Source organism: Rhineura floridana, chromosome 12 (assembly GCF_030035675.1).
Source record: "Rhineura floridana isolate rRhiFlo1 chromosome 12, rRhiFlo1.hap2, whole genome shotgun sequence".
Taxonomy (NCBI): Eukaryota; Metazoa; Chordata; class Lepidosauria; order Squamata; family Rhineuridae; genus Rhineura; species Rhineura floridana.
Genome location: NC_084491.1, coordinates 28722876 through 28748802, shown reverse-complemented (window position 1 = coordinate 28748802; position 25927 = coordinate 28722876). Strand labels below are relative to the sequence as shown.

The 25927-nt window shown below is 43.8% G+C and overlaps 2 protein-coding genes across 9 annotated transcripts in view; one reads left to right on the top strand and one right to left on the bottom strand.

The window, feature by feature from the left end:
* The first annotated feature begins 165 nt into the window (after positions 1-165).
* Positions 166-21779, top strand: SRPRA (SRP receptor subunit alpha). Of its 2 annotated transcripts, none has more exons than XM_061593197.1 (14): positions 166-434; positions 4807-4890; positions 5193-5356; positions 7617-7777; positions 8348-8510; positions 9828-9981; positions 11951-12060; positions 13156-13274; positions 14583-14669; positions 16683-16852; positions 18046-18259; positions 19140-19303; positions 19655-19753; positions 20255-21779. In XM_061593197.1, exons 1-14 carry the CDS (start codon positions 309-311, stop codon positions 20381-20383), a joined length of 1944 nt encoding a protein of 647 aa, XP_061449181.1. In that variant the 5' UTR covers positions 166-308; the 3' UTR covers positions 20384-21779. The 2 variants fall into 2 exon arrangements, with proteins under 2 accessions (XP_061449181.1, XP_061449180.1); XM_061593196.1 differs by having other exon boundaries at positions 16680-16852.
* Positions 21780-22430: 651 nt separating this feature from the next.
* FAM118B (family with sequence similarity 118 member B) overlaps positions 22431-25927 on the bottom strand; it is a 33132-nt gene continuing 29635 nt past the window's right edge. For 6 of the 7 annotated variants that reach the window (XM_061593028.1, XM_061593027.1, XM_061593026.1 and 3 more), the window contains one exon: positions 22431-24882. In XM_061593028.1, coding sequence (XP_061449012.1) covers positions 24809-24882 — 74 coding nt within the window. In that variant the 3' untranslated portion in view covers positions 22431-24808. The remainder of the gene's footprint in view (positions 24883-25927) is intronic. The other variant, XM_061593032.1, reaches the window with a different exon arrangement.

Sequence of the window (25927 nt, the reverse complement as noted above, 5' to 3'; positions counted from 1 at the left end):
CCATAGACTCAGTAAAATACTTTTAAAAAAAAAAATCAGCCTATTTATTTAGTCCGCTCTACAACTTTTGTACCTCTATGATCTTCAGAGCTTTTTTCCTTTTCCGGAAGCATGGACCAATCACATTTCCCCTTTCCCCTTGGTCCTGCCCCGTATCCGAAAGGCCGCTTCCGGCGGAAATGAGGCGTACTGTTAGAGAGTAATCTGACGTGGGTAGGAAGTCGGGCTGGTTTCCCGGCGGCTCAGACCCCGTTACCCCCCCAGTCTCCCCTGGGGTACGGCCTGGAGCCCCCCACCCCGATTCCATCATGCTCGATTTCTTTACCATCTTTAGCAAGGGAGGCCTCGTTCTCTGGTGCTTCCAAGGCGTGCGCGGCCCCGCGGCGGCCTGCACTGCTCCTGTGAACGCGCTTATCCGTTCTGTTCTGCTCCAGGTGAGTTTCCTCTTCACCCTCTTGCCTTCCAAGTACACACCTTCCTTCTATTTGGTTCTTTTCTCCTCTACCCCGCCGCGCTTAAAACCTTTCAGAGAGACTTTGTTTACGTTATTGTTGGCCGTCAAGCTTGGGTTAGGTAACGATCTTCCTTCTAAAACCAAGAATATACAAAGCATGAAGCTAGAAAACAATATGTAAACTGACTGTCCAATTCTTTGTGTGGTGTATTCAAACATAACAGGAGGCAGGTGTAGAGAAGTTTTACTGGCATAAAGCAAGCGTGTTCCCCATAACTATAGGTGTTATGTGTTATGCGTGGAATAGTATGGATCCAATTGTTAAAAAAATAAAATGACCTACTGTAAATATTGCCCAAAATCTGCAGCGACGGAAGAAATCTTTTAGTGAGGTCACCCGTGGCCCTCCAGTTGTTGCACTCCAACTCCTATCACCCTTATCCATTACAACCAGTGGGCATGGATGACGAGTTGGAATCCAGCAACATATGGAGGGCCACAGCCCATTCCTGCTTTACAAACTTGGTAATGAATGGGAAACTTTGAACACTTGCAAGTGATGCACAAATGGTAAGTAGCCCATATATCCTCTGAGTATGAATCCTTTTGTACCCAAATGCTACAAGAGAGAGGTATCAGGAGGCTTGGGTGAAACACAAGGTTCAAAGAAGTGCACAAAATATTTACCATGGCAGAAATCCCCCAAGACAGTTAAGTGAGAACGGAGCTGGTTTGGCACACACAGCATGATGATTGACTGCTGGGGGGGGAATGAAAAACCAGGGGGAGAAGAAATGGAATGAAGTACTTTGGAAAAGAACATGACTGATTGGAAACTTGAACAGGAGCCCTTTGAACTGCAACATTTTGTTGCAAGCCTTGCCTGTTATGAACTATTTGAGTTGAATGGGGATTGTTCCCAAGTAAGTATATATAAAATTGTAGCCTAAAACTTATATCTTAGGCATGCTTAGTCAGAAGTAAGACCAACTTAGTTTAATAGGACTCACCTCTAGTACTCATGGCACCTTAAAATACTAACAACTTTATTACGGCTGACACAGCTACCTTTCTAGAAATTAAACTTACATAAAGCCTTATAACAAGCATTTCTTGGTTTCTTCTGGCCACTGAATTTTGCAAGGAGGATTCAAGAGGCAAGGCCCATATGGGGCAATTCTTACTAATTCCCAGTGTTTCAGTTGGCTTCATTTAGTGAACCTATTTAGCAGCAGGCTAGACACAAGTTGCATTTCCTTCTAGAACCTAGTAAAACGAATGCTGTGTTCAAGATTCACTGATAAAGTGCAAGCCCAAATAGGAAAGTCTGTTTCTTATTTTGGTAGATTTCCTGTTTTGTAGTGCCCATTTCTTATTTTAGGTGGATAGCCTACATTTGCCTGTTTGATACTTATCTGTACACCTGCTATATTCTCAAGAACTTTGCGTGTGTCCCTTCATTACTTAATGCAAAAGGCAACTCCCTGCTCCATCGGCTCACGGTCTACAGTAGACAATACATGCTGAGGATGTAAAATGAAAAGGTGGAGGATCATGATATTTAGGCGTCCTATTTTTCCCACTTTGTCTTGGATCTCATCCCATAGTCATGGCCATTACAACTTAACTGTTCCTATAAGCTTTTCTCACCCCGCGTGGGGAACTTCTGGACCCCCCCTTTTGGCCCCCCATGCAGTTTTGGGGAGCCACATGCACTTGCCCTACACTCGACAATGTACATGACATCAGGTGTGGGGTGGGTTACGGTGGGGCTTCAAATGAACAATCAGGAGCTTAAAGGTCTTTGCAAGCATTCTCGCCCTTCTGTTTTCCACCTCCAACATTGGGATGGAAAGGAGAAGCGAGGGGAGCCTTGCAAAGGGCTTTGCGAGCATCTCCGTGGATCCTTTCAACTACTGACAATTCGGGATGAGGGAGGAAAGCACAGACAGGGAGGCTTCCAAATCATAAGGCTGGCAACACTCCTTGCACTGTGGTTTCCAAACTTGTGAACCTGCACAAAGGATTTTGACAGGTGGGCAGGACAACCCAGCTGTCAATCATGTGACATCACAGTTATAAAGCTCTGTACTCTGGAGCCACAAAGGTTCCCCACCCCTACTGTAATCCTTTTTTCAATTCTATCCCCTAACTGAAATTGGAGAATGGATACTTCTTAAACTTAATCTCTCTTCTGGGTTCCAAATCTAATGATAAGTGTTTAGAGCAGGCAGGATGAGCGGAGAGTATACTCAGTTCTGGCAGCATTTTGTAACGTGGTCATTTTGATCCTTAGTTATGGTTCACGAAGATCCTGTAAGAGCAGATTTAAGTCCAATAAGCAACTTGGAATTCTGTTTTGTGATTGTACAGAAAATTTCAAAGGAAGTAGTTTATAAAAAGCAAACGAGTTTGTTTTAAAGTGCTGAGCATTAAAATGCCTGACTTCACAACCTGTCTGTTAGCCATAATTTGTCTAGCTTCTAAAGATCCAGTTATATCATTGCTCACCCCAAACTCTCATGTCTGTCCTGGCCAGAGATTAAATTAGTGTTCATAAAAGCTTTTTTTAAACTGAATTTCAGTGTTTTCTTGGCCATAATTAAAGGACAAATAGCTTACTATGTATACTATGCTTTTCATGGCTGATTTTTATTTTGAAGTGCTTCACATTCAGCACCATACTGTTCTCCCCCCCCCTCTTTTTATGTAAGAAAAGGATTTGAAACTGAGAGATTTATGATTTGGCCAAGGCCATCTTGTCTGTTTCAGGCAGGTGCCATTTGAATCTAGGCCATTTAAGTCCAAGATGAAACACTTTTGCCATAGGACTACCCTACTTCCCTTCTATGTCTGCATTTCAAAAATTGTTTTCTAAGCTGGAAGGTGATATTTTTCCACCTTCCCTCTGTCTTGGGGTGCCATGTGGTTCTGCACTGTCAAAGATTGTTCCTTTTTTCATAACACCTTTTTTGTGAGTTACATAGCAATATTTATTCTTTTGTGTTCGAAAGTTTCCTTGGATAGTCTTGTGTCTCTTCTTATGCTAACTGTTTGTAAGTCTGTTCTACTGAAAGGATGGCCAAAATTGCTTCTGCACTGTGCAACACTCATGTGGTCATCTTATTCCATGTAGCTTGCCGGCAAGTGTCATACTTAGGTAGTAAATGGCCACCTCTAGATCTTTTTCGCTAGTATTTTCCCTACCTTTTAGCTTTTGCTTGTTCATGAAGATACAACATTGATGGGTGGTTAGGTAAAAATGTAACTTTTATACTGAGGCAGACCAGTGGTTCAAGCAGCCAATGATAATCAGTTTTGATTGATGAATGCTCTCCAGGATCTCAGCCAGAGATCTTTACATAGGAAGCTGCCTTACACCAAGTTAGACCATTGGTCCATCTGGCTCAATACTGTGTACCTCGGATCCAGCTGCACTTAAATCACCAATGGGGGGAAAAGGGGAAGATGTGATGCCAGACAATATTTAAAAGCCTGCAAAGGGGTCGGGGGGATAAGTGAGTGAAATGTTTTGCTTTGTTTTTCAGGTTTTTGCTGTGGATTATTTTAAAAGTTATATCGGTCCTGGAACTTCCAAAAATAGCTTTTATAAGACTGTCCTATAGGAACATAGGCAGCTGCCTTATACTGAGTCAGATCATTGGTCCATCTAGCTCAGTATTGTCTACACTGACTGGCAGCGGCTCTTCAAGGTTTCAGGTAGAGATCTCCCCCAGCCCAACCTGGAGATGCTGCGGATTGAACCTGGGGTCTTCTGCATGTCAACCACGTGCTCTACCACTGGGCTGCAGCTCTTCTTTCTCAGAGTTTAACTAGAAATGCTGAGACTGAACATTCTCCAGCTCACACTTTTAAGTCTGATTTCTGTAGTAGCAAGCTACGTTTCCTTGTCTCAGTCGCAGGAAATAAAGGTTGTTTGGATGTTGCACTGAGCCTACCTGATGGGGTGTTGTGCTATTCTAACAACAAAAATAGAGATACAAGATCTCAGTGTAGATAATGTCTGACAACATGTGAGCTACTGTAACTGAACAACAGTCTAAATCGTGCTGGAAACCCATATCGCTGAATGAATTGTGGTATAGCTGTTAGCTGTGACCTGAATTGTGTGTCTTGAAACAACATACGCTTACAAACACTTCTGGAACCTGAAGAATGGATACTGTTTCCTCAAATTTGAAATGTTTTTGCACTTCCCTGCAAAGCAATAGCAGTAAACAGGATGCTTATTCATTACCAAAAAAAAAGCTGAATCTCCACGGCTTCTGTAGCGCAGGATTTGTTTCTTGCTTGTAGGTCCTCCTAAAGTATTTTTCTTATTTTCTTCTCAGGAGCGGGGTGGCAGCAATTCTTTCACCCATGAAGCCCTTACACTTAAATACAAGCTGGACAATCAATTTGAACTTGTCTTTGTGGTAAGTCAGCTGTTCTATATGAGATGAAGACCTCATGTTTCCAAAAGACTCTGTAGCAAAGTAAATGGAGAACTTTTTTAGTCATGAGTCTATTGTTGAGGTTGCAGAATGTTCCTTCGATTTGGAACACTCTGAACAGAACTGACCTTCTTTCTCAGGCTTGCATTGCACTTTATCATTATGGCCACGTCTGAGAAATGTTCCTTAAGAGCAACGAGGCATTAGGAGAGGGGCAGCTTCTCGCTCACAAATGAATGTGGTTATTTTTGGTTCACATTTAACAACACTGTTCGTCTTTGCAGGTTGGATTTCAGAAAATCCTGACTCTAACCTACGTGGATAAGTTGATAGATGATGTTCATAAGGAGTTCAGAGATAAATATCGAAATGAGTTCCAACAGAAGGGAACTCTTGGGATTCTCAATGGCACCTTTGATTTTAAGGAGGATTTTTTACGTCTTCTACGGTAATGGGATATTCTTCAAGTTTGTCAGTTGATCCTGTTAACGTTGTCTTGCCTCACATACCTTGTATTTTGGAGCTGTAAGCTGGGGACTTGGCTGAATAAGAGAGGGACAGTCTGACTGAACAGAGGTGGGCAGGAAGGAAGTGTGTCCTGCTAGGAACTGCTTATGTAATCTTTCCTGTGTTAAGTTTAGCCAGCTTCAAAATGAATTGATTCTTCCCTCCCACTTGGGTGGAGTTGCATTGTAAACCGGGGAACTGACTGAAAAATTCACCCTTCCACCACTAGCAAAGCTGCATATATTACTTATGGGTTTGGAGGAATCCATTGAAACTAAGCCAAGGCAGTTTCAACATTCCCTCTTCTAACAAAACTCACAATATGCTAAAACTATCTGTTCAAAAACTGATTTTAAAAAAAGGCTAAAACCCAGTGTGTTTCAGATAAGCTCTACATGGGCAACTATCTCCCTTTAGGAGACAGCTCATGAGGTGAGACTGAAGAAGTCTTCTTGTCCTTGAAGACCAGTTTGGCCACATTCAGACAAAACAATGGCTTATTATCACAAGATGGTGCCATAACAAGCCTTGGCTTGCATGTTCCCTTCAGGATAAGAAGAGAAAATCTGAAGCTTCCACTTGCGATTCATAGCAAACTGTAGATGTTTATTTGTGTGACTATGGAAAACTGTATTTGGGCAAACCATAGTTAACAAAGTAGGCTATTCAGTCAGGATCAAATTATGGTTTGACATCTTGCTTTAACTGTCATTTGCAATAACTACAATTTGCTGTATTTGGATGAGGCAGGAAACTCTGGGTTGTTACAAGCTGTGAACAGAAGTGTCACATTCTCTCCCCCGTTGGGGTTGGGGAAGCGCATGAGACCAAGGCCTGCTGTGGCACATTCTTATAGTGGCAAACCATAATTTGTTGCTTTGTCTAAATGTGACCTTTGTTTGGTCTTCAACAGTTCTTTAGTTTCTTCCCCCCGCCTTTGCTTTTAATAAAATTGTTTAGAAAATCTGCTGTTGTTTGCAGACTCTAGTTTTCTCTGCCATTTGGCATTTTTTGCAAGTCTGTAATTTAGTTGGTCTATTGTGATTAGATTGGTTTTTTTTAGTCATCAGTAGATGGTGGTTACAGGGCCTTTTTGGCTTTGCATCGCCATAAAAACCCAAAAGAAGAAGAACCTCCTGAGTTCTAGATTAGTTTTCAACCATGTTTTGACGAAAGCTTGGTTTTTTTCACTGTTCTTAACAGGGCTGTGAAGTCGGAGTCGTGGAGTTGGAGTTGGAAACAATTTTGGGTGGAGTCGGAGTCGGAAGAAATGTACCGACTCCGACTTCAAAATAAAAACTTTCATAGGAAATTAGGAAAGTTTTCTTGTTCAGAAATTTTAATCAAATAAATATATTTTATGTTCTATCAATCTAGCCTGATGGTTCACGTGGTGGTGATGAAATGCCTTGTGCTACCATTTTACTAAAGTAAATTTGGTATTACTAGTTAATATACATTTGCCATTTATGAAGGAGTCGGAGTCGGACAGTAGAAAAATAGAGGAGTCAGAGTCGAAGGTTTGGCGTACCGACTCCACAGCCCTGATTCTTAAATCTGGCCCTGTGGAAGACACATTCACAGGGAATTTTCAAGAGGGGAGAACAACAAGGAAAAGTCACCATGTGGCCACATTGTCATGGATGAGCCTGTGTTGGTTTTTGAAAGGGGAAAATAGCTAGGGGGTTCATTGCTTATGGGAATGCGCCCTTTGGCCCCACAGCCCAAGATTATTTCTTAAAGTGCCTAGTAAAAAGAAGTTTAGGAAGCAAATTCCATGCAGAACATACGTATCTGTGCCAGCTCCAGTTTGTGAAGGAGTTTGGTCAACGTACACTCCATGGGTCCCATTCTCTGTGGGTCTAACTCCTCACCACCATCGCTACCAGCTGTTGCTGCTGCACCTCTTCCTCAGCCCTGCAGACGCCTGATTGCTTGTCAGGCAGAGAGCCAACGAGCAAGTAGTCAGCAACATCTGCCACTGCTCCTTCTCACCATCGTCTGGGGCAGAGGGCAAGCGAGCAAGCAGGTTGCAGTGGTGAAGAGGAGCAGCCGATCCAGGGGGACCCTCATCAGCGGGAACTTGACTGGGTGCGTGAGCCCTCAGCAGATGCCCAGCCACACTGGCCCTAAAGGACATTTGTTTTCAGTGGTGACCAATGAATGCACAGCTGTGTAAACCTTTTCCTCTTTTCGACCAGGGAAGCAGAGGAGAGCAGCAAAGCCCGAGCTCCCACTGCAATGAAGACGTTTGAACAGTCGGCAAAGTCCCAAAAAACCGTGAAGTCTATGATAGAAACTCGGGGGGAGAAACCCAAAGAGAAAACTAAGAACAAGAAAAGCAAAGGTTCCAAAAAAGAAGGTGAGTTGATACTGCAGTATGCAAGCGACCGGCCGTGTCTATCTGTAAGCCCGGGAGGCTGAAGAATGATTGCGTTTGTGTTATTCCTAGTTGCTCCTGTGGAGGAGGCAGAATCGGCCATAGCATTGCCCCAAGCCCTGTTGGTTCAATAGGGCCGTTCTGCCAGGCAGTTGCTTCTGTAGTGAGTACTGGGGGCACCATGTTACTTGAGGAATGAAAGTATCAGGAATGGATGACTAACCTCACCATTGTGAGGATTGTGTCCTCTTTGATTTTGGTTTAAAGCAGAGATGGAGAACCTCTGGCCCTCTCACACATTACTGGGCTGCAATTCCCATTCCCTCAACCACTGGTCATGCTGGCTGGGGCTGATTTAAACCCTATCCCTGGTTTAAACATTTCATTTTACAGGTTTTTGTGGAATTTATGATCTGCAGAGGTGAACCAACTCAGCATTGTTTTTTTTTTAAAAAAAACCCACCACCACCTGACTGTTCTCTTAAGGCCCTTAAAAGCAGCATTTGATTCTTTTCTCTTAAAACATTGTGCCTTACTGGGTTTTTTTTCCAGCTCTGGGAAGTGAAGCGGCTCCAGCCCCCAAAGCAACCCCAGCTGTTAAGCAGGACCCTCCTGTTGCAGCTGGGGACAGGGAAGAACTAACCAAGGATGAGATCGTGCAGAAGAACCGGCAGGAATTCTTTAGGAAATGCCTGAAGGGGGGAGAGAAGTCTAAGTAAGTGAGCCCATTGCTAATAAACATACTCTATTGGCTGTCCTTTGGCTTGTCATCCAGAGGGGATGGTCACATGGTCTATAGGGGAAGGGGCCATAGCTCAGTGGTAGAGCATCTGCTATGCAGGCAAAAGGTCCCAGATTCAATCCCTGGCATCTCCAGGTAGGGCTGGGAATGTCCCGTCTGAATCCTAGAGATCCACTGTCAGCCAGAGTAGATAATACTGATCTAGATGGACCAGCGGCCTGATTCGGCTTAAGACAGCTTCCTATGTTGCCTTTCTCCATGTATGTCATCTAAGGGTTCAGTATTGTGCCTTGTGAGCAAAGTACATGGCTTCATGCAATTGGTGGGATTTATTTATGCATGCACAGCTTTATGATAAATAATATATTTGTCTACATACCCTATAATTCACATGAGGAAAAAAACATTTGTTTCCTCCAGAGGGATGCACAATTAGCCCACAGTCCAAAAGGCAGGTACATGTGTTTTAAAAGCGTGGGTGTTTTTATTTTCTATAAAGTAAACAGAGGACCAGATAAATTTGCAACCATGTAAAGCATCCCTTATTGAGCTGGAATTATGTGCCTTGCAACAAGCATGCTCTCGTCCCTACTTCTGACTGAAGTGGTAAAAATGTGTCTGGGCTGTACTGCTTCAGGTGGCAGTCTGTGGATCCCATGCTCCTCCATGCATTTTAATTTTTTTCCCCATGCCCATAAAAAGGAGCTTGTCGGAGAGAAGGCTAGGCTAGAACCCTTCCCCCCAAAGGGCTAGTTTTCTTAACATAGGGATTTTGTTTTGGTTTTGCTTGAAGGAGAATTTCATCATGTGTGCCTCTGCTTCCAATCTGAAATCATATCGCCCAGACACACACAGGTTTACCACTTCATTGAGAACTAGGCTGTCCTCATTCAAGTTGCTTCACTGCAGGGGTCTGTTTCTGGAATGAACTGAAAGCAAACCAACCCAAAACTTAAATTTGAGCCAGGGCTTGAAGGAGCTTAGAATGACAGTTGCTGTGGTTTTTTGAATCAGGCAGAGGCAGGCTGGGAGCTAAGTGGACTTCTGTGCAGTAGTTTGTTTTACTGTCTTGGACCAGGCTTCCTTTTGTTTTTCTAGGGTACTGTGTTTCCTTGGATTGACAGGTAGAAGAAAATACAATGTAGAACACAAACTCTGTCTTGCTCAGTACCGTTGTCTATAATCCAGCAGGGTTCGCTGGTAGACACGAATCAGAGCAGGAATTCTTCTGGAGTTTTTTTCCTCCCTGACTGTTAAAATCTAACGGAACGTCTCTTCTACCTTCCGTAGCAAGTCTCCAAAGCCGGATGCCCAGAAGGACAAGGGGAAGAAGCCCAGAGTGTGGGATCTGGGGAATTCTAATGCCAAAGTACTTGATTATAGTAACTCCACTACCAATGGAAACACAGACACTTGTCCCATGGAGGAATACGATCCAGATATGGTAAGATCCTCAGGCACTTGACTTCCTGATAGTTCCATTTAAGGCTCGGGCATAGTTTTGCAGAGCTACAGTAAAATGCCTTGCTCTCAAATCTTCAGCAAAGATTTACCAAGGTCTCCATTTTGGGATTTTGATGCAAACCTTGTCAAAGCAGATACAGTTTCCTAAACAGTGACTGAGTTGCACTGTGAGAAAGTGAAAAGTTAACTGGGGCTGTTGAGCAGATGGACTGAGGGTCGGAATTTACTGGAGGCCCTTGGAAGTGCTGCAGAGGCATGAAGTGCAATCCTTAGCATCTTTCTTTTACAAGTGCTGCTGTTCTTGTGATCTTGTAATAAAAACAGCCTCATCTGGTAATACGGCATGACTTGGCCACATTCACACAAGCAGTTGATTTCATTTTCACAATTGCACTTTCTTCTTAATGCTCTTGACTTCAATTCCTCTCATGTAAGAGTTAAAGCAAGAAAGGAACAGAAGTACTGGCTCCTTTTTAAAAAGGTCTTGCTCAAGACCTGAATACCTGCACAACTTGTATGAAGCGGAGTGTGCCAGCATGCCTGGGCTGCTCTTCCTGGTCCATTATAGAGCAGAGGTGAGGAGCCCTTTTCAGCCAAGGGCCATATTCCCTTGTTGGCAATCTTCCAGGGGCCAGAACAGGAGGGGCAACGGATGTGGCTCTTATCTTTCTACGGTAAGTGAGACATTCCAGCCACACAAAAGCCACAGGCTTCTACACCTTCCACACACATCTCTCCATCCAGTTACAAAAGAGGCATTATCACAAGCCAAGGGCACGTTCCAACTATTCAAAAGCACTCAAAGAGAACGCAGAGCAGAGCTAGTGAGGGGCTTGGCCTGAGGTATCTCTTGAAGGCTAGATACAGAGGTGTTAAGGACAGCATTTGGCCCACAGGCCAGACGTTCCCCACCCCTGTAGCAGACCCAGCAGGTCATTTTCCCCACGACCACCTGACCCACACCTGTTGTCATATATGATGGCAAGTATATGGCAGATAGAGATGCAGCTGGATCCTGCAGCTGGATTGAACTCATTGCACATCAGCTGATGCATAGGGAGTTCAATCCTGCATGGTCACTGTCTACCCTCACAGGCTAACTTTGACAGGTTCCCCACTGCTGCTCTATAGTGTGTGACTATTTTTTACCATAAAAAACCTGTGTCAAGAGGAACTATGATTTCTTCAGCACTATGAACTCCTTTTTAGAACTTGTGTAAAATGTACAGAAGACACACCCTCCAGAATATCACCTATAGATATAACTAATGGTTCATATGGACACAGCCTGAGTATCTTAGATGAGAGCCACAATTTATTTATTTATTTATTCAATTTATATACCGCCCCATAGCCGAAGCTCTCTGGGCGGTTCACAACAAGTAAAACATCTGATATACAATTAAAACCACATATCAAGCAATTTAAACATACAATAATATTATCAAAAAATTAAAGCATATGTATACACATACAAATGGATATTAAGTATTAAAAAGCTAAAATACTAAAATGCTAAAGCTAAAAAACTAAAACTAAAATGCCTGGGAGAAGAGGAAGGTTTTTACCTGGCGCCGAAAAGATAGTAATGTTGGCGCCAGGTGTACTTCATCAGGAAGAATATTCCATAGTTCGGGGGCCACCACTGAGAAGGCCCTTCTTCTTGTTGTCACCTTCTGGGCTTCTCTCTGAGTAGGCACCCGGAGGAGGGCCTTCAATGTTGAGCGGAGTGTACGGGTAGGTTCGTATCGGGAGAGACATTCCATCAGGTATTGAGGCCCCGTGCCATGCAAGGCTTTATAGGTTAAAACCAGCACCTTGAATCGAGCCCGGAAACATATAGGCAACCAGTGCAAGCGGGCCAGAATCGGTGTTATATGTTCGGACCGCCTGGTCCCAGTTATAAATAAAATGTAGGTAATTCCTGGCCTTCTCATCCTCCAATGCAGGTCCTTGGGGATAGCAATCGCGAGCCTGGCCGTCTCCGTGATCTTGAGTATGAGAGTGAAGAGGAAACTGAAGAAGAGGAGAAGGTGTTTCAGAACTGTTCAGGTGCAAGGTAAGATCTCTTGGGCCCTTGAGACCCCTTATAATTTTCCAAGTTGCAAAGTAATTTGTAGCCCAGGTGTTTGTGTGCTTTCTTTGTCGAGACTGGCAGCTATTCTCCTTGGGAAACCCAAACTGTGCTATCAAAGCAAGACAAAGCAACCACAAGAGAAGACAGAGCCCAAGCATGCTAAATTTGTGCCTCTTTGTTTGCTACGCTTGAATAATTTTTTCTTGTTAAGCTGTTTTGAGACTTTTTTGTACAAAGCGGCTAACAAATGTACTAAGTAATAATTTGTGGTTCGTCTTGGTATGGAGAAAGGTTTGCAATGAAATGATCATAATGGTTCTACTGGATGACCTGTGCTTGACCCTACCTAGTGTCTGATCTTCGCACCACCCCTACTTGTGTCCAAATCTTTTCCCATCATTGTGAGAATCCCCTTTTAAAAATAAAATGAAATTGCTACTTGAGAATATACATTCAGCACAAGGTTCCACCCAACTGAGACAAACACATGGCATGCAAATGGCTTTTCTTGGATGTATGCTCTGTGGTCACCAGCTTTGATGCAACAAAGTTTCTAGTCCTTTACATTGTTCTCATGTGAAATGATCTAGACCTGATTTACGTGTTAATGCAGACTCTGGTAAAGGGGAATTAAATATGCCAATTTGAGTATAATCCTTCAGGGCCATTCTTTACCACACCTGCTACGAGCTGTTCATGTAGGGTGGGGAGAGATCTCGTGGCCCTCCAGATGTTGCTGGACTCCCTTTACCATCCAGCATGGCTATTGGTCAGAGGATAGTGGGAATTGTAGTCCAGCAGCATCTGGAGAGCCAGAGTTTGCCCATCCCTGCCACAGAGGTTGCATGCAAACAGCTGCCATGCTGCATTTTTCAAGCTGTGTAATTATAAATACTGACTCCTTGTTCACCCCACATCCTTTTGATGAATAGCTACCCATTAGTAGTGAAAGAATCCTGTGAAGCAATACTGTCTCCTGTCTCACTGTAACTGCAAGTGTGTGTGCGTGTGTACTTATTTAAACTTATTTAATTGCCACTTTTCCTCCAGTAATGTTATGACACTATTTTTTCCCAGTGCCAAGAAGGGTGGCCTTGGAGGCATGTTTGGGATGCTTAAAGGCCTTGTAGGCTCTAAAAGCGTAACCAGAGATGACATGGACCCTGTTTTGGAGAAGATGAAGGATCACCTGATTGGTATGTTTGGGTTCCTCTGGTACTAGACTGACGTGGTGGTGGTGAGTCAGATGCTGCCCACTACCTCCAGCGATTTGTGCTGGGCTGTGCACATGAACGTTATGGAAACGGGGTCAAAGGCTGGCTCTTGTCATTAGTTGGGTCTCAGGTGTGTAGTTAGTGAAGACTAAGTGGAAGGAGGAATGGAAGGAAGGCTGGAACAAGAATTATGGGATGGCTAACTGCTGACGTTCTTATGGATACTGTCCTTTTATCCTAAGTTTCTTCTTTATCCTGTTTCAGAATACCATTCTCTCCTTCACAGCCTCATCAACTAGTGGCACCATCCAGAAATTCATACTGGAGTGGTTTTGGCTTTCTAAGCTGTCAGAATTAGCCTTTTTGTTATAGCCACTCTCACAATCCAGACACACTAGAGGTTGGCCCTGTAAACGGGCATCCTAGTACAAAATGTCTAAATATACGCAGTGTGCCTAATGCAAGTTGATTTGTTTCAGAAGCTTATTTTTACAATACCAAAATGTTATCACATAGGCAGTAGGGGCTCCATGTGTCCAGCTCCAGTCTGAGTAAAATGGATTATTCTTTTGTCTTTAAATCTGAGGTCTAGCAGACCTTATTGGAGACTTCTCATAATGAAACGTAAGTGTTGGTGGCTGTTCACAACAGCAGGATAAAAGAACTCTGTAATAACAGGAGGTCCTTTTCTTTTATTGTGGGATTAGTAATGCCTTCTACAGCCACCTATCAACCCTTCCATTTTGTCTCCCATAGCAAAACCGCACTCTTCCTCTCTGGAACTTTAGGCAGCCTACAGATGGGTCTCAGAGTCTTCCTGAAGCAACTGCCTTAATTTTCAACTTCTTACGACGACTAGCTGACTTTTGTCTTCTAGTTGGGAGGTGCAGAGGGTTGATTTGGATGTGTAAATGCCAAGTTCAAATTCCTGTTGACCTTAATAAAGAATTGAACCTGGTGTTTCCTCATCAGAACCAACCCTTTGCATCTCTAAGCCTTGGTTAGTCACTCTAAGATGCTGAAATTCAGGTAACAGTTGCAGGAAATGCCTGGAGCCCACATGGAGGGTGGACACAGAAACAGCTTACTGTCAGGTTTGCCATCCAATAGAATTGTTACATGGTTAAAATGCCGTCTCCCCTCCTTGGAGGGAATTGCAAGCTACCATAGTTAATATACAAATCCAGAGTTAATACACAAATCATGCTATTTTCTCTGGCCATATGGTGTGAACAAGCAGCATGACAATCTTTAACTTGCTGATATTTTTCCTCTGCCCTCTTCCCAAAGCTAAGAACGTTGCTGCTGAAATTGCTGTCCAACTGTGTGAATCAGTTGCAAAGAAGCTGGAAGGCAAAGTGATGGGTACCTTTACCAGTAAGTGGCCCTTCGGTTTCTGAATAGCTGAACACGTACCACAATCTGGTAACATTACTCTCAGGTATATGCCAAAATGGTCCTGAGTTCAAAATGAAACCCTTGTGTCTTTGTTGTTGTTATGTGCCTTCAAGTTGATTTCTACTTATGGCGACCCTATGAATCAGCGACTTCCAATAGCACCTGTTATAAACCACCCTGTTCAGATCTTGTAAGTTCAGGTCTGTGGCTTCCTTTATGGAATCAATCCATCTCTTGTTTGGCCTTCCTCTTTTTCTACTCCCTTCTGTTTTTCCCAGCATTATGGTCTTTTCTAGTGAATCATGTCTTCTCGTTATGTGTCCAAAGTATGATAACCTCAGTTTCATCATTTTAGCTTCTAGTGACAGTTCTGGTTTAATTTGTTCTAACACCTAATTATTTGGCTTTTTTCGCAGTCCATGGTATCTGCAAAGCTCTCCTCCAACACCACATTTCAAATGAGTTGATTTTTATCTTACCCGCTTTTTTCACTGTCCAACTTTCATATCCATACATAGAGATCAGGAATACCATGGTCTGAATGATCCTGACTTTGGTGTTCAGTGATACATCTTTGCATTTGAGGACCTTTTCTAGTTCTCTCATAGCTGCCCTCCCCAGTCCTAGCCTTCTTGTGTCTAAATAGCCAAATTTAGATTGCCACTTTCATTGAAGACATCAGGAAGGACCATAAGTTGCCCATGTACCCTATAAAGTGTGATGCAAGGGTACCCAAATCCACCTGTGCATGCATTTGTGTGTGTGTTTACCAAATTGTTCCCCAAAGGTTTGTGGAAGTCCAGGTCGTCATGCATACAAACAAGACAGTCACAGTATGGGTGGGGGTGGGGGACTCAACATACATAGTCCCACTTTGTCTACAATGTTTCTAGAATGTTACCAGGTTGTGCCTTCATTTTATTCTAATATATTTTGTTGGTACCCTGAACAATCTGTTCCCAGTTTCACCACAAACCTGCTCTTGTGGAAGCAAATTCCTCATTCAGTGGGACTTACTTCCAGGTGACTGTGGTCAGGGTCAGGGTGCAACTACTACTCACCAAATGTGGGTAGTGATGATTTTTATTGTCCCCAGCTGCCTATGTTAGAGTGTCATTGCTTGCTTAATCTTGTCTCCTGTTGGTACATTTGACTCATAATGCTGGTGGGATGTGAGAGAAATAGGCTAAACCGGAATTGTCTGGTGGGTAACTGCTTCCCTTGGTTCAAGAATGCTTAATCTTCTGCAGTTCTGGATTTCTCCAGTGTGTGGGAGACTTGTCTGAAAGCACTCCCTGCAGGATTTTCTAAAGGGCAATTAATCTCCTTGGCATTAATGGATGGGACTTCACTCAAAGAAGGAATTGGATCTTCTAGCAAAGAAGGCTGACATCATTGGGGGATGTTGATGCATTCTAACTAGTAGCAGAAGTGGATGATAGACAGAGAAGCATTTGATTCAGATTGCCCGTTTGCTGTTTCAGTATTTCTTACATTCTGAAGCTGCTTTGAGTGACCTACGGGTACAAGAAAAGGCTATATAAATATATTACATACTAAAACAAAATCAGTGTTGCTCCAGCAATGTGATGGCTTATAAGAGAGGCTGTGAGGATGACTGAAAATCTGAGTGGATCATGAGCCCTGAAGTGACCTATCTGTTCAATACGTGAGGGATTGGACCCTGAACAGTTGCTGATAGAGAGCATCAGTGGTAGGTCAGTGGATCTCAGAGGGATAGATAGGGAGAGACCAGATATAGGTAGTGGAGACAAAGCATATCTGGAGAGCAAACAGATTTCCCATTGACAAAAAGGGAAGTATCCTGTTGTTCAGATATTTTATCCAGGCCTGAGACTGGCACAGCTTCATGTCTGCAAAGAAAGCAGTATTAAGGCCGTTCACAATTATATAGTAGGATTAGTATGGGAAGGAGTAGATGGAGAGGTCCTTCTATCTGGGACTGACAGTTTGCTTCCAACTTCCCAGCAGTGACCTCAACTGTGAAGCAGGCTCTTCAAGAATCTCTGGTACAGATCCTACAGCCCCAGCGCCGTGTGGATGTCTTGCGTGCTGTGATGGAAGCCCAGCGTCACCGTCGACCTTACGTCATCACTTTTTGTGGCGTCAATGGAGTTGGGAAGTCAACCAACTTGGCCAAGGTACTTAAGAGGGTCTGTATGTGTGTGAATATTGGGAACGGGGTGAAGTTGGGAAGGAAGCTACTTGGATCTACCTGAGGTTTGGGTAACGCGGGGTGCCAGTGCACAGTTGTTACCATGCAAGGTGAGGGAAGGAAGATGGCATGCCAAGTCATACCATGGAGACATAAATGGAAGGCCCCATCCTTGGTCAAGAGATCTGATATGTAAGGCATTGTGCTAAGAGTATAGGAAGCTGCTACCTATACCAAGTCAAATTATTGGTTTATCTAACTCAGTATTGTTTTCCCTGACTGGTAGGGTCTCCCCAAGGTTTCAGATGGGACGTTCTCAGCCCCATCTGGAGATGTCAGGTAGAACTGGAGACCATCTGCATGCAAATCAGATCCTCTACCACTAAGCTCCACCCCTTTTCCACATATTAAATGTTGTCCACTCTTCCCCTGTTGAAATCCAAACGTTCTTCTGTATGATGAGGAAAGAGCAAGAGGGTGGCTTGAAGTCTGACTGAGCCCCAAAGTGCTATAAAATAGCATTTTCATGGGTGGCTTGTAACTAGCAGCTTGTATTCAGCTTCTGAGGCAATATTTTTTGACTTGGTTCTCAGTGGTTGCCTCAACTTTTCAACTATTACAGCTTTTGCATTTGTCACAGAGGCCTGTGTGCCCATAAAATCTGCAGTCTCCCTATCTTGGCATTCATGTTTCCAAAGATGAAGGGCTCCTCACACTTTAGCATGACTGTAACAGAAACGCAAGCCTTGCATGTATGACTGACCTGCTGCAGATGGAACTTTCCTGTCACCAGTGGCTTCCTGCAAGCAATACTTTTCAACGCAGGGTTCACATGTTCGCTTGAATGTCATCAAGTGTTCAGTAATCAAGTGATGCACGCATTGTGCATCCACCAATGCTCCCGTGTGGAGGTGTGTTTGTGCTCACTTCTCAGATTTTTGGGAGGCTCTGCCCATATTTCAACCACCCATTTCTAAGCAATAAAAGGTTCTTAGGATGCTGAATTTCTACATCCGACGCCAGCATTGGGGCTTGCCCAGTGGAAGTGCTGCTTATCTACAGCCTTGCGCCCAGTTAAGCCTTGGCAGGAAGCAAAGCTGCAGGGTGCCACTGGGCATACTCTTGAGATGCTGGATGGTAGGTTACGGAAGAGGTAACATTCTTCTGCCTGTCCCTCAGATTTCTTTCTGGCTGATTGAAAACGGGTTTAGCGTCCTCATTGCTGCCTGTGATACTTTCCGTGCTGGTGCTGTGGAGCAGTTGCGGACTCATACTCGCCGCTTGAACGCTCTTCACCCTCCCGAGAGCCACAGTGGCCACACCATGGTGCAGCTTTATGAGAAGGGCTATGGGAAGGACGCAGCTGGCATTGCCATGGAAGCCATTTTGTACGGTGAGGCCTTTCTCCTTCCCCCACTTATTTCTGATCCCTTCACATCTTCCCCACCAACCCAAGTCACTCCATGCGTGTAGCTGAAATTTCTCTTTCCTATTCTTCCCCAACCCCACCCCAAAATGTCTTGGCATAGCCCAGATGCTAAGCACTCTCCCAGCCAGTAAGAAGCAGATGTTTGAAGAAGTGGAGCTGGCCTGAGGGATTCTCTGCAGGAGAAGGAATCTGGTTCATAGCTGTGCCTAATACATAATTCAAACCATGATCTGGAAGGCTTCAGGTTGAATGAGGAAAAGGGTCTCTGGTTGTCTTTATTTCTTCTCATAAGGGTTGAAACATCCTCAGCTGAAAAATCCGGTATCATGCTCAGTATTTGGCACCCTGAGAATTTCAGCTTAAAATTCCTAGTCCATATGGCTTGGAAGGCAAGCCTGAAAACTTGTGCCCAGCTGAAATCTCAGAAGCAAGAGGGGGTTGAGGAGGGCAGTAAGGGAGTAGACCTTTACTGTTTTGCATGCTCTGTGACTAGCAAAAATGTAAAAATTATGTAGATTTGGTTCATTTGCAGAATTTTGCATTTCCTGGCATGAGATTTGGAACCACTTCATTATAGAGAGGAATACGCCAGAAAGAATATACTGGCTTTGTACTATTAATTTCCTCTAGGAAAAGAAAACCCAGGCTGACCATATACTTTCACAGGAAACTCACTTTGGGTGTTTGCTGGTTGCCTTCTGCAATTCATTTCATAAGAGAAACTTTGAGATTTACCAGCTGGCTAACTCCCGTTCAAAGCAGTAGACTTGGAATTGTCTCCAGCTGTTACTTTTATTTATTCCTAATGAATGTACCTCCCCTCATCCCTTTTTCTTCTTCTCAGCACGTAACCAAGGTTTTGATGTAGTCTTGGTGGACACAGCAGGCCGTATGCAGGACAATGCTCCTTTGATGACAGCTCTGGCTAAACTTATAGCGGTGAACACCCCTGACCTCGTCCTGTTTGTGGGAGAAGCCTTGGTGGGAAACGAGGCTGTGGATCAGCTGGTTAGTTTTTGAGCTTATTAGTTTGAGATGCAAAGTCAAGAGGTGACAAACCTGCCCCTCCTTTGAGTGCTGCTTGACACAATGATTGTATACCTAGAAGCAGTCTCATGTGTTTGCATGCAGCATATATATAGTATGGGTACATGCATTGTACGGGGAAGTGCTGGGGATGACCAAAGGCCCCCTGCTGCATGCGTACTCAGTGGCACTTGCGCGGTGGTTGCAACATAAATGTGTGAAAATAGCCCTCTAAGCCACCCTGTCTGTTGGAACACGTATGTTGGGAGAAATGCTAACAGTCCATCCGTGAGCATCTGCCAAACCAATTTCCTTGTCTTCTTCCATCTCCAGGTCAAATTTAACAAGGCCCTAGCTGATCACTCCATGGCTCAGACCCCACGCCTCATTGATGGAATAGTGCTCACCAAATTTGACACCATAGATGACAAGGTAAACAGGACCCATAGATTGTAATGGGGGGGTTGTTCTTTGTTTTACTACTTTAAGACAGGGCTGTGGAGTCGGTACGCCAGACCTTCGACTCCGACTCCTGTATTTTTCTACTGTCCGACTGCTTCATAAATGGCAAATGTATATTAACTAGTAATAACAAATTTACTGTAGTAAAATGGTAGCACAAGGCATTTCATCACCACCACGTGAATCCAGAGCTTGGAAAAGTTACTTTTTTGAACTACAACTCCCACGAGCCCAATCCCTGGGCAGCCTGCCTGATGGGAACTGAAGTCCAGAACATCTGGAAGGCACAAGGCTGGACTAACCAGAGTTGCATATAATATACATATATTTATATTTTTAAAAATGAGACGATGTAACTATGGAATTAGTAACAACATCTTAACCTCCTGATGCAATTTCGCAATGATCATATTGGCTTCTGCTCCTGTTTGTCCACTGAAGCCTGCTAAAGGCTACCCTTTTTCTCCCTAGGTTGGTGCTGCAATTTCCATGACGTACATCACTAGCAAACCAATTGTGTTTGTGGGTACTGGACAGACCTACTGTGACCTGCGTAGCCTTAATGCCAAGGCTGTGGTTGCTGCTCTCATGAAGGCCTAACCACCAGTTATTGCACCAAATTCCTGTCTGCAGATGTCTGAGAATGTGCTTTTCCAGCGTGACCGTCTTTAGAATCCTTTTTTCCCCTTCTTTTTGGCATAGTGCAACACAGAATGGAGGGATGCTGGAGAAGGGGCTGCTTACCTGACTATTGATCCTCCTCTTGGTTTTGCAGATGCACACTTTCCTTTATGTAATGCGTGGGTTTAATTGTACTAGGAGGCACCTATCTTCATTTATGTTCCGCTTACTTTAAATTAACGACAATTCTTACACACACATTGGCTCTAAGTGTTCCAGGGTTGTTTTCACTATCTCATTGAGCCCTCTTTTCTATCTCTTTTCATTTTGCCTGCTTCAGACAGAGGCCAGACCCACTTCTGATTTTGTTTCAGTGATGCCAAAAGCATATGGGAGTTGTCTTAGCCAATGGGCTGTCTTCTAGCAGGCATTTAGTTGCCCAGGGACAGCTCTGGTGCATCAAGCTACGTAGTTGACACTTGCATTGATCAGAGCAGTTTACCAAACCTTTCAAACAAACAAAAAAATTCCAAGAGCAAATCCTGCTTACAGAGGGGTAGTGGGGGGGGCTGTTGATGCCTTTAAAAGGTCCTCCTTTTTACTGTAGTTCGACTCTTCACAGCAGGGCCATCCAGACACTGCCCTGGACTCTAGTGTGTGTTTTTTTAAAAGTGCAGAAATCTGAGAGGCCATTTCTGATCACATATTTGCAAGCAGGGACATACTATTTTCCCAGCGTGTTTCCAACTGATCAATGAGCTGCTTCTAAATGCATCCTTTTTTTTCTCATTGGGGGTTCAATACAGGCCCCTTCTCACAACTGTGATGCTTGTTGCTGGATATCAGACTCTTTTTGTCAGAGTTGTTTCTTGCGAGCATATGCCATAACTTTGCACGCTACACAAGTTGCATATGCAAAACTGAAGCCTGTGCTCAAGACTGAACCCTTCAGAGAATCCCTTTGTCCCTAAATGGAGACTTATTCAAACAAGGACGGCAGAGGAGCTGGTTGCGTGACCAATCGGAGGACTGTCCCCACTGCCTTGCCTCCCACCTCTTCCTGCCTAATCATTAGAGGAAGGAATAAAATTGGTCTACATGAGTCTTTGCACACTCTCCTACCTGCACCAGCTTTTGCTTTTCAGAACCCGTCGGTGAAAGGGATTTTCTGGTGGGTAAAACGCTGGTGGCTGCTTGCTGCTTTTCTGCCCCTCCCTTCAGAGTGCCTCTTGATCCTGGTATAAAGTGCTATGTTGAATACAAAAACTCTATGAAGATGTCTCGTAGCTCAGTATTGCAGATGTGCTAGTGCAATAAGTTGAATGCTGTCTGCTAAAAGGTAATTTATATAATAAAATTTCATTTAAAAAACAAACACACACCTTTTCCTTTTGTTGTTAAGCAAGAGCAACATTAAAAAGCCAGAGTTTCAAACCGTGTTCTAGAAACCCCTTGGCTTCTACTAGGAAAAGACAACTAATAGAAAACAAACTTCCATGTAAAATAACTTCCTACAACGTACAGCTGCAGGTGAGTTCTCCATGAAGCAAATGTGCATCCTTGAAAAAACTGCAGAATCGTCTGCAAACACAAAGAGAACCTTTCTCTTCAGGTAGAAAGTTTGAAAGTGATTGGTATGTGGCATTAAAATTTCTTGCTTGGAACATCCCCTTTAGCCCAGTTTCATAGAATAGTTGAGTTGGAGGGGGCCTATCAGACCATCAAGTTCAATCCCTGCTCAATGCAGGAATCCAGCTTAAAACATACCCAACAGGTGCCTGTCCAGCTGCCTCTTGAATGCCTCTAGTGTTGGAGAGCCCACCAGTGGCCACCATTAAGTCTAGACAGCATAAGAATTTTGCTGGGAGGAGACTAGTGTAATATCATCTTTCCCCACACTCGGGTCATGAAAAAAATTGCCCTCTCTCATTGTTGCTCGTCAGCACCCGGCAGTCAGCATTTTACTCCCTCTTCTGCCGTCATCAATTCTACCAAGAATTTGTCAAAAGCCAATCTAAGCCAGAGACAAGTGACCATTCTTTTTATTACAGCTCCAAACATACAAAACACTGTGTATAAAGAAAAGACTTAGAAAACTAGAGCTTCAAGTATCTTTTTTTTAAAAAAAGAAATGTGTTTCAGTCAAAACCCTTACAGAATACAAAAGCACTAGTAGCAAACTTGCTCAGTGGGAAAAAGGATGGGTTTCCCTGCAGATACAACCTTAATTAGAAAAAAAAAAAGACATCACATTGATAGACAGGTCTTCAGGCCCAGAGCCGAAGGGTCCAAGCTGAGTTGTCAAGTCCAAATGTTTTTAGTTTCACGGGGCAGCAGCTAAAAAAAAAAATGAGCACTTCCAAGAACCAACTCCAGTGAAAGTAGTGCTTTTTCTTTTCCCAAGCAACATTTGATAGTCGCATGCCTTACTGACAGCTGTCAGCATCTTGCTTTGAAATCATTAGCATAATCTTAGAACCTGAATGATGGTGGGAGTGCTTTGTACTCTTGCCTGCTGCACCCTGCGTGGAATCTGTAGCTTCCGATGTCACCCGGGCAGCTGTTTTGGGCACTAGCCTGAAACTGAAGGCGCTAGGAGAGATCCTAACAAAACCCATAGTCAACTAAAGAGCGTGAAAAAAGCTGGTTAAAAAGGGGGTCAGGGTTGGCTGACAAACCATCTCTTAGAGAAGTTGAAAAGGCAGACACTCAAGATCACTTGCTATTAGGCTAATTGCCCCTCTGTATTAACCACTTTATAGTCAGAATGGCTTCCATTCTCACATTCAATACTAGGTTTAGGCTATTCAAAGCACATCTAAAGGGCGTGTACCCCACCCTGACCTTCCAGCATTGAGTGCGAAGGCCCAAAAGGGGGCTCTTATGTGCATTTGATGGTGCTTAGAAGCCTCCGTGCAATTGTCAAGATTCATGATTATACAGAGGCTTCCAAGAGCATTCAGCGGTATTGCACTTAGAAGCCCCTGCAGATCCTCCCATTCAACATGGGGGAGTTAGGGATAGAGCACACCAGGGCTGGTGGTCCTGGGAATGTTGGTGCCAGGCTCAGCATGTGCACCCCTACCATTCCCCACTAGTCTTTACATTCCCTGTTCAGGCATAACACCTGAACAGGGCTTTGCAGAGGGGGTGTTCAGCCTTGCAACGGGCACAGGGAGAACAAAAAGCAGCAGAAGTGGAAATACTTGCACTGCATGCTCAGTGATTATATCCAAACTATAACTGGCGTTTCAGACATGGATTCTTGGTGCAGAAGCGACTTAGACACCTTCCTGCAGAGCAGGGATGCAAGAAGGTATTCGTTTCCATTCCACTTTGTAGTCATCGTGTGCAGTACTGTTTCCCTTCTGCTGCAGTTTGTCTTCCACCAAGAACTATGTTACTTGTCCTGCTGTCCACTGTGGCAAAGTTACATAACTGACATTATTCCACCCCATTCATTTCAGTGCAAAGAAAACACAATGCAAATGGGTGCTACCATTTGCAGACTGAAAGCTACAGCAAATACCAATCATATTCACTGGACTGATTTCTGTTCCAGGCATGGAACGAATATGCAAACACCGGCAATTTCCACTCCCGTTTTTGTTGGAATTCTCTGACATCCCTACTACGGGGCGGGGGGAATGTTGAAACAAGCTGAGAGAACAGGAAGCACAAAATTCACTTGCACTTCTTGTTCCCGTGCCCAGTGAGTCTATCATAGGGCAAAGATTTCCTAATCTGGAATAATGTTGCTTGACCGACAAGTTCTTACATAGATGCTATCGTTATTGCTAACTATCACTACATAGAGATTTTATCTGGTCTGTTTAATCCCTGGAAGAGGAACCTTTGCCTTTCCAAATATCATTGGACTCTCATCATTCCTGACCACTAGCTATGCTGGCTGGGATTCATGGGAATCCCAACAACATCTGGAGGGCTACAAGTTCCCCCATTTGTGGTGCAATCTGACAAAATTAGCTACCAAGGCTTCCAACTACTTCCATGTTTTACAGAGATCTTACCCATGCTGGGTTGGGTTGCGGTATGTGGAAACTCCCTTTAAAAAGCAAAAACCTTCCACCTTAAGAAACAAGACAAGTTTTCGAATTAGCCCACACCAACTCCAGAACTAATAGGCTATCGGTATCACTATTGCTCTCTTCTCTCTTTGTGCATCTGCTACCACGACTTGAACCTTGGACACTGCGTGCTGCAGTTCTGAAGTGGGAAGGTGTCCTACCACATTCTTACTAAGGAATCTTCCACTTTCTGCAAGATACCTGCTGAAGTCATGAGCTTTTTATTGTGCACGAGAAGGCGCAATTTCAGTGTGTTCGGCAGCTGCAGGTTAGCAAGACTTGTCTTTCCAAAGTTGGCCTTAAGGACTTTTGAGTATTAAGTAAGCTCCATACCTTTGATTTCTGTGTGTGCTGCAGGCAGGCCATTTAGCTGTCCCTCCCGAGGTGGATCTGGAAAGGGTGGGAGGAGAGAAATCCAGTTATTTGGGGGTGGTGCATCAGTAATGGCCCCATCAAGATGGAGTCCCAGAAGATGAATGGGAGTATTTTGCATCTGTGCTAGCCTCCCACTCAGAAAACCTCAGAGATACTGTTGTTTTTACAGAAAGGTTCCTTATGAATGGAGCAGAGTTATAAAAAAGGACTAGGGGGGATGGTGGTGGTAAACCGTCTGCTTGAAAGACTTGACCAGAAGGTACCCGCAGCAATTTTCAGAAAGGCTGTGTTCAATGTCTGCTGGCATCTCCCAACTCTAACCTCTCATTTACTGTATACAGCCCTTGCATTCAAGTTTGGTACCTAAGCTGGAAAACCTTGGTCACGATGCTGTGTCTCACATGCACAGTAGTGCATTTTAAAGAGTGTGTGTCCGTGTGGGAAACTTTCAGTGCAAATGAAATTAATTTTCTTGATTTATGCAATTACATACATTGTGCTGGTTTTGCTATCAGGAAGCGGAGCCAAGAGCTATGAGGGATGCTGAAGCCCTTCCGTTCTTCCAAACCAGTAGAAATCTTACTTCATTTACCTCTTGGCCTTCTGAGATACTAGCAAACATTGTCCCCATGTTTTCAAGCATTGCTTCAGCCATCATAATGGCTAGAAACTTGCTTTTTGTTTTGAATGAAAACAAGGGTTCTCAGAGAGCCAAATTGAGGGTCCAATACTAGATTTTTATTCATTTACTTAGGTAGCTCTATATCGCCCTCTCGTAAAACATTAGGGTGGTGTACAGCAACATAACATTAAAAGCAATACAAAATAATGTGCTGTAGTCAACTAAGTCCTACTCAGATTTGACACATTGAAATTAATGAACCTAAATGAGTGATTTCAACGAACTTCAGTGGGTTTACTCTGAGTAGGACCAGCATTGAATTACCACCCAATCATGAAAATGACTGGTTACTCAAGAGATAATTTAAACAACTGCGTAGGCCGGTCGGTATTAAAACAATCTTCAAGAGACACCTGAAAAGTCAAAAGTGAGGGTGCA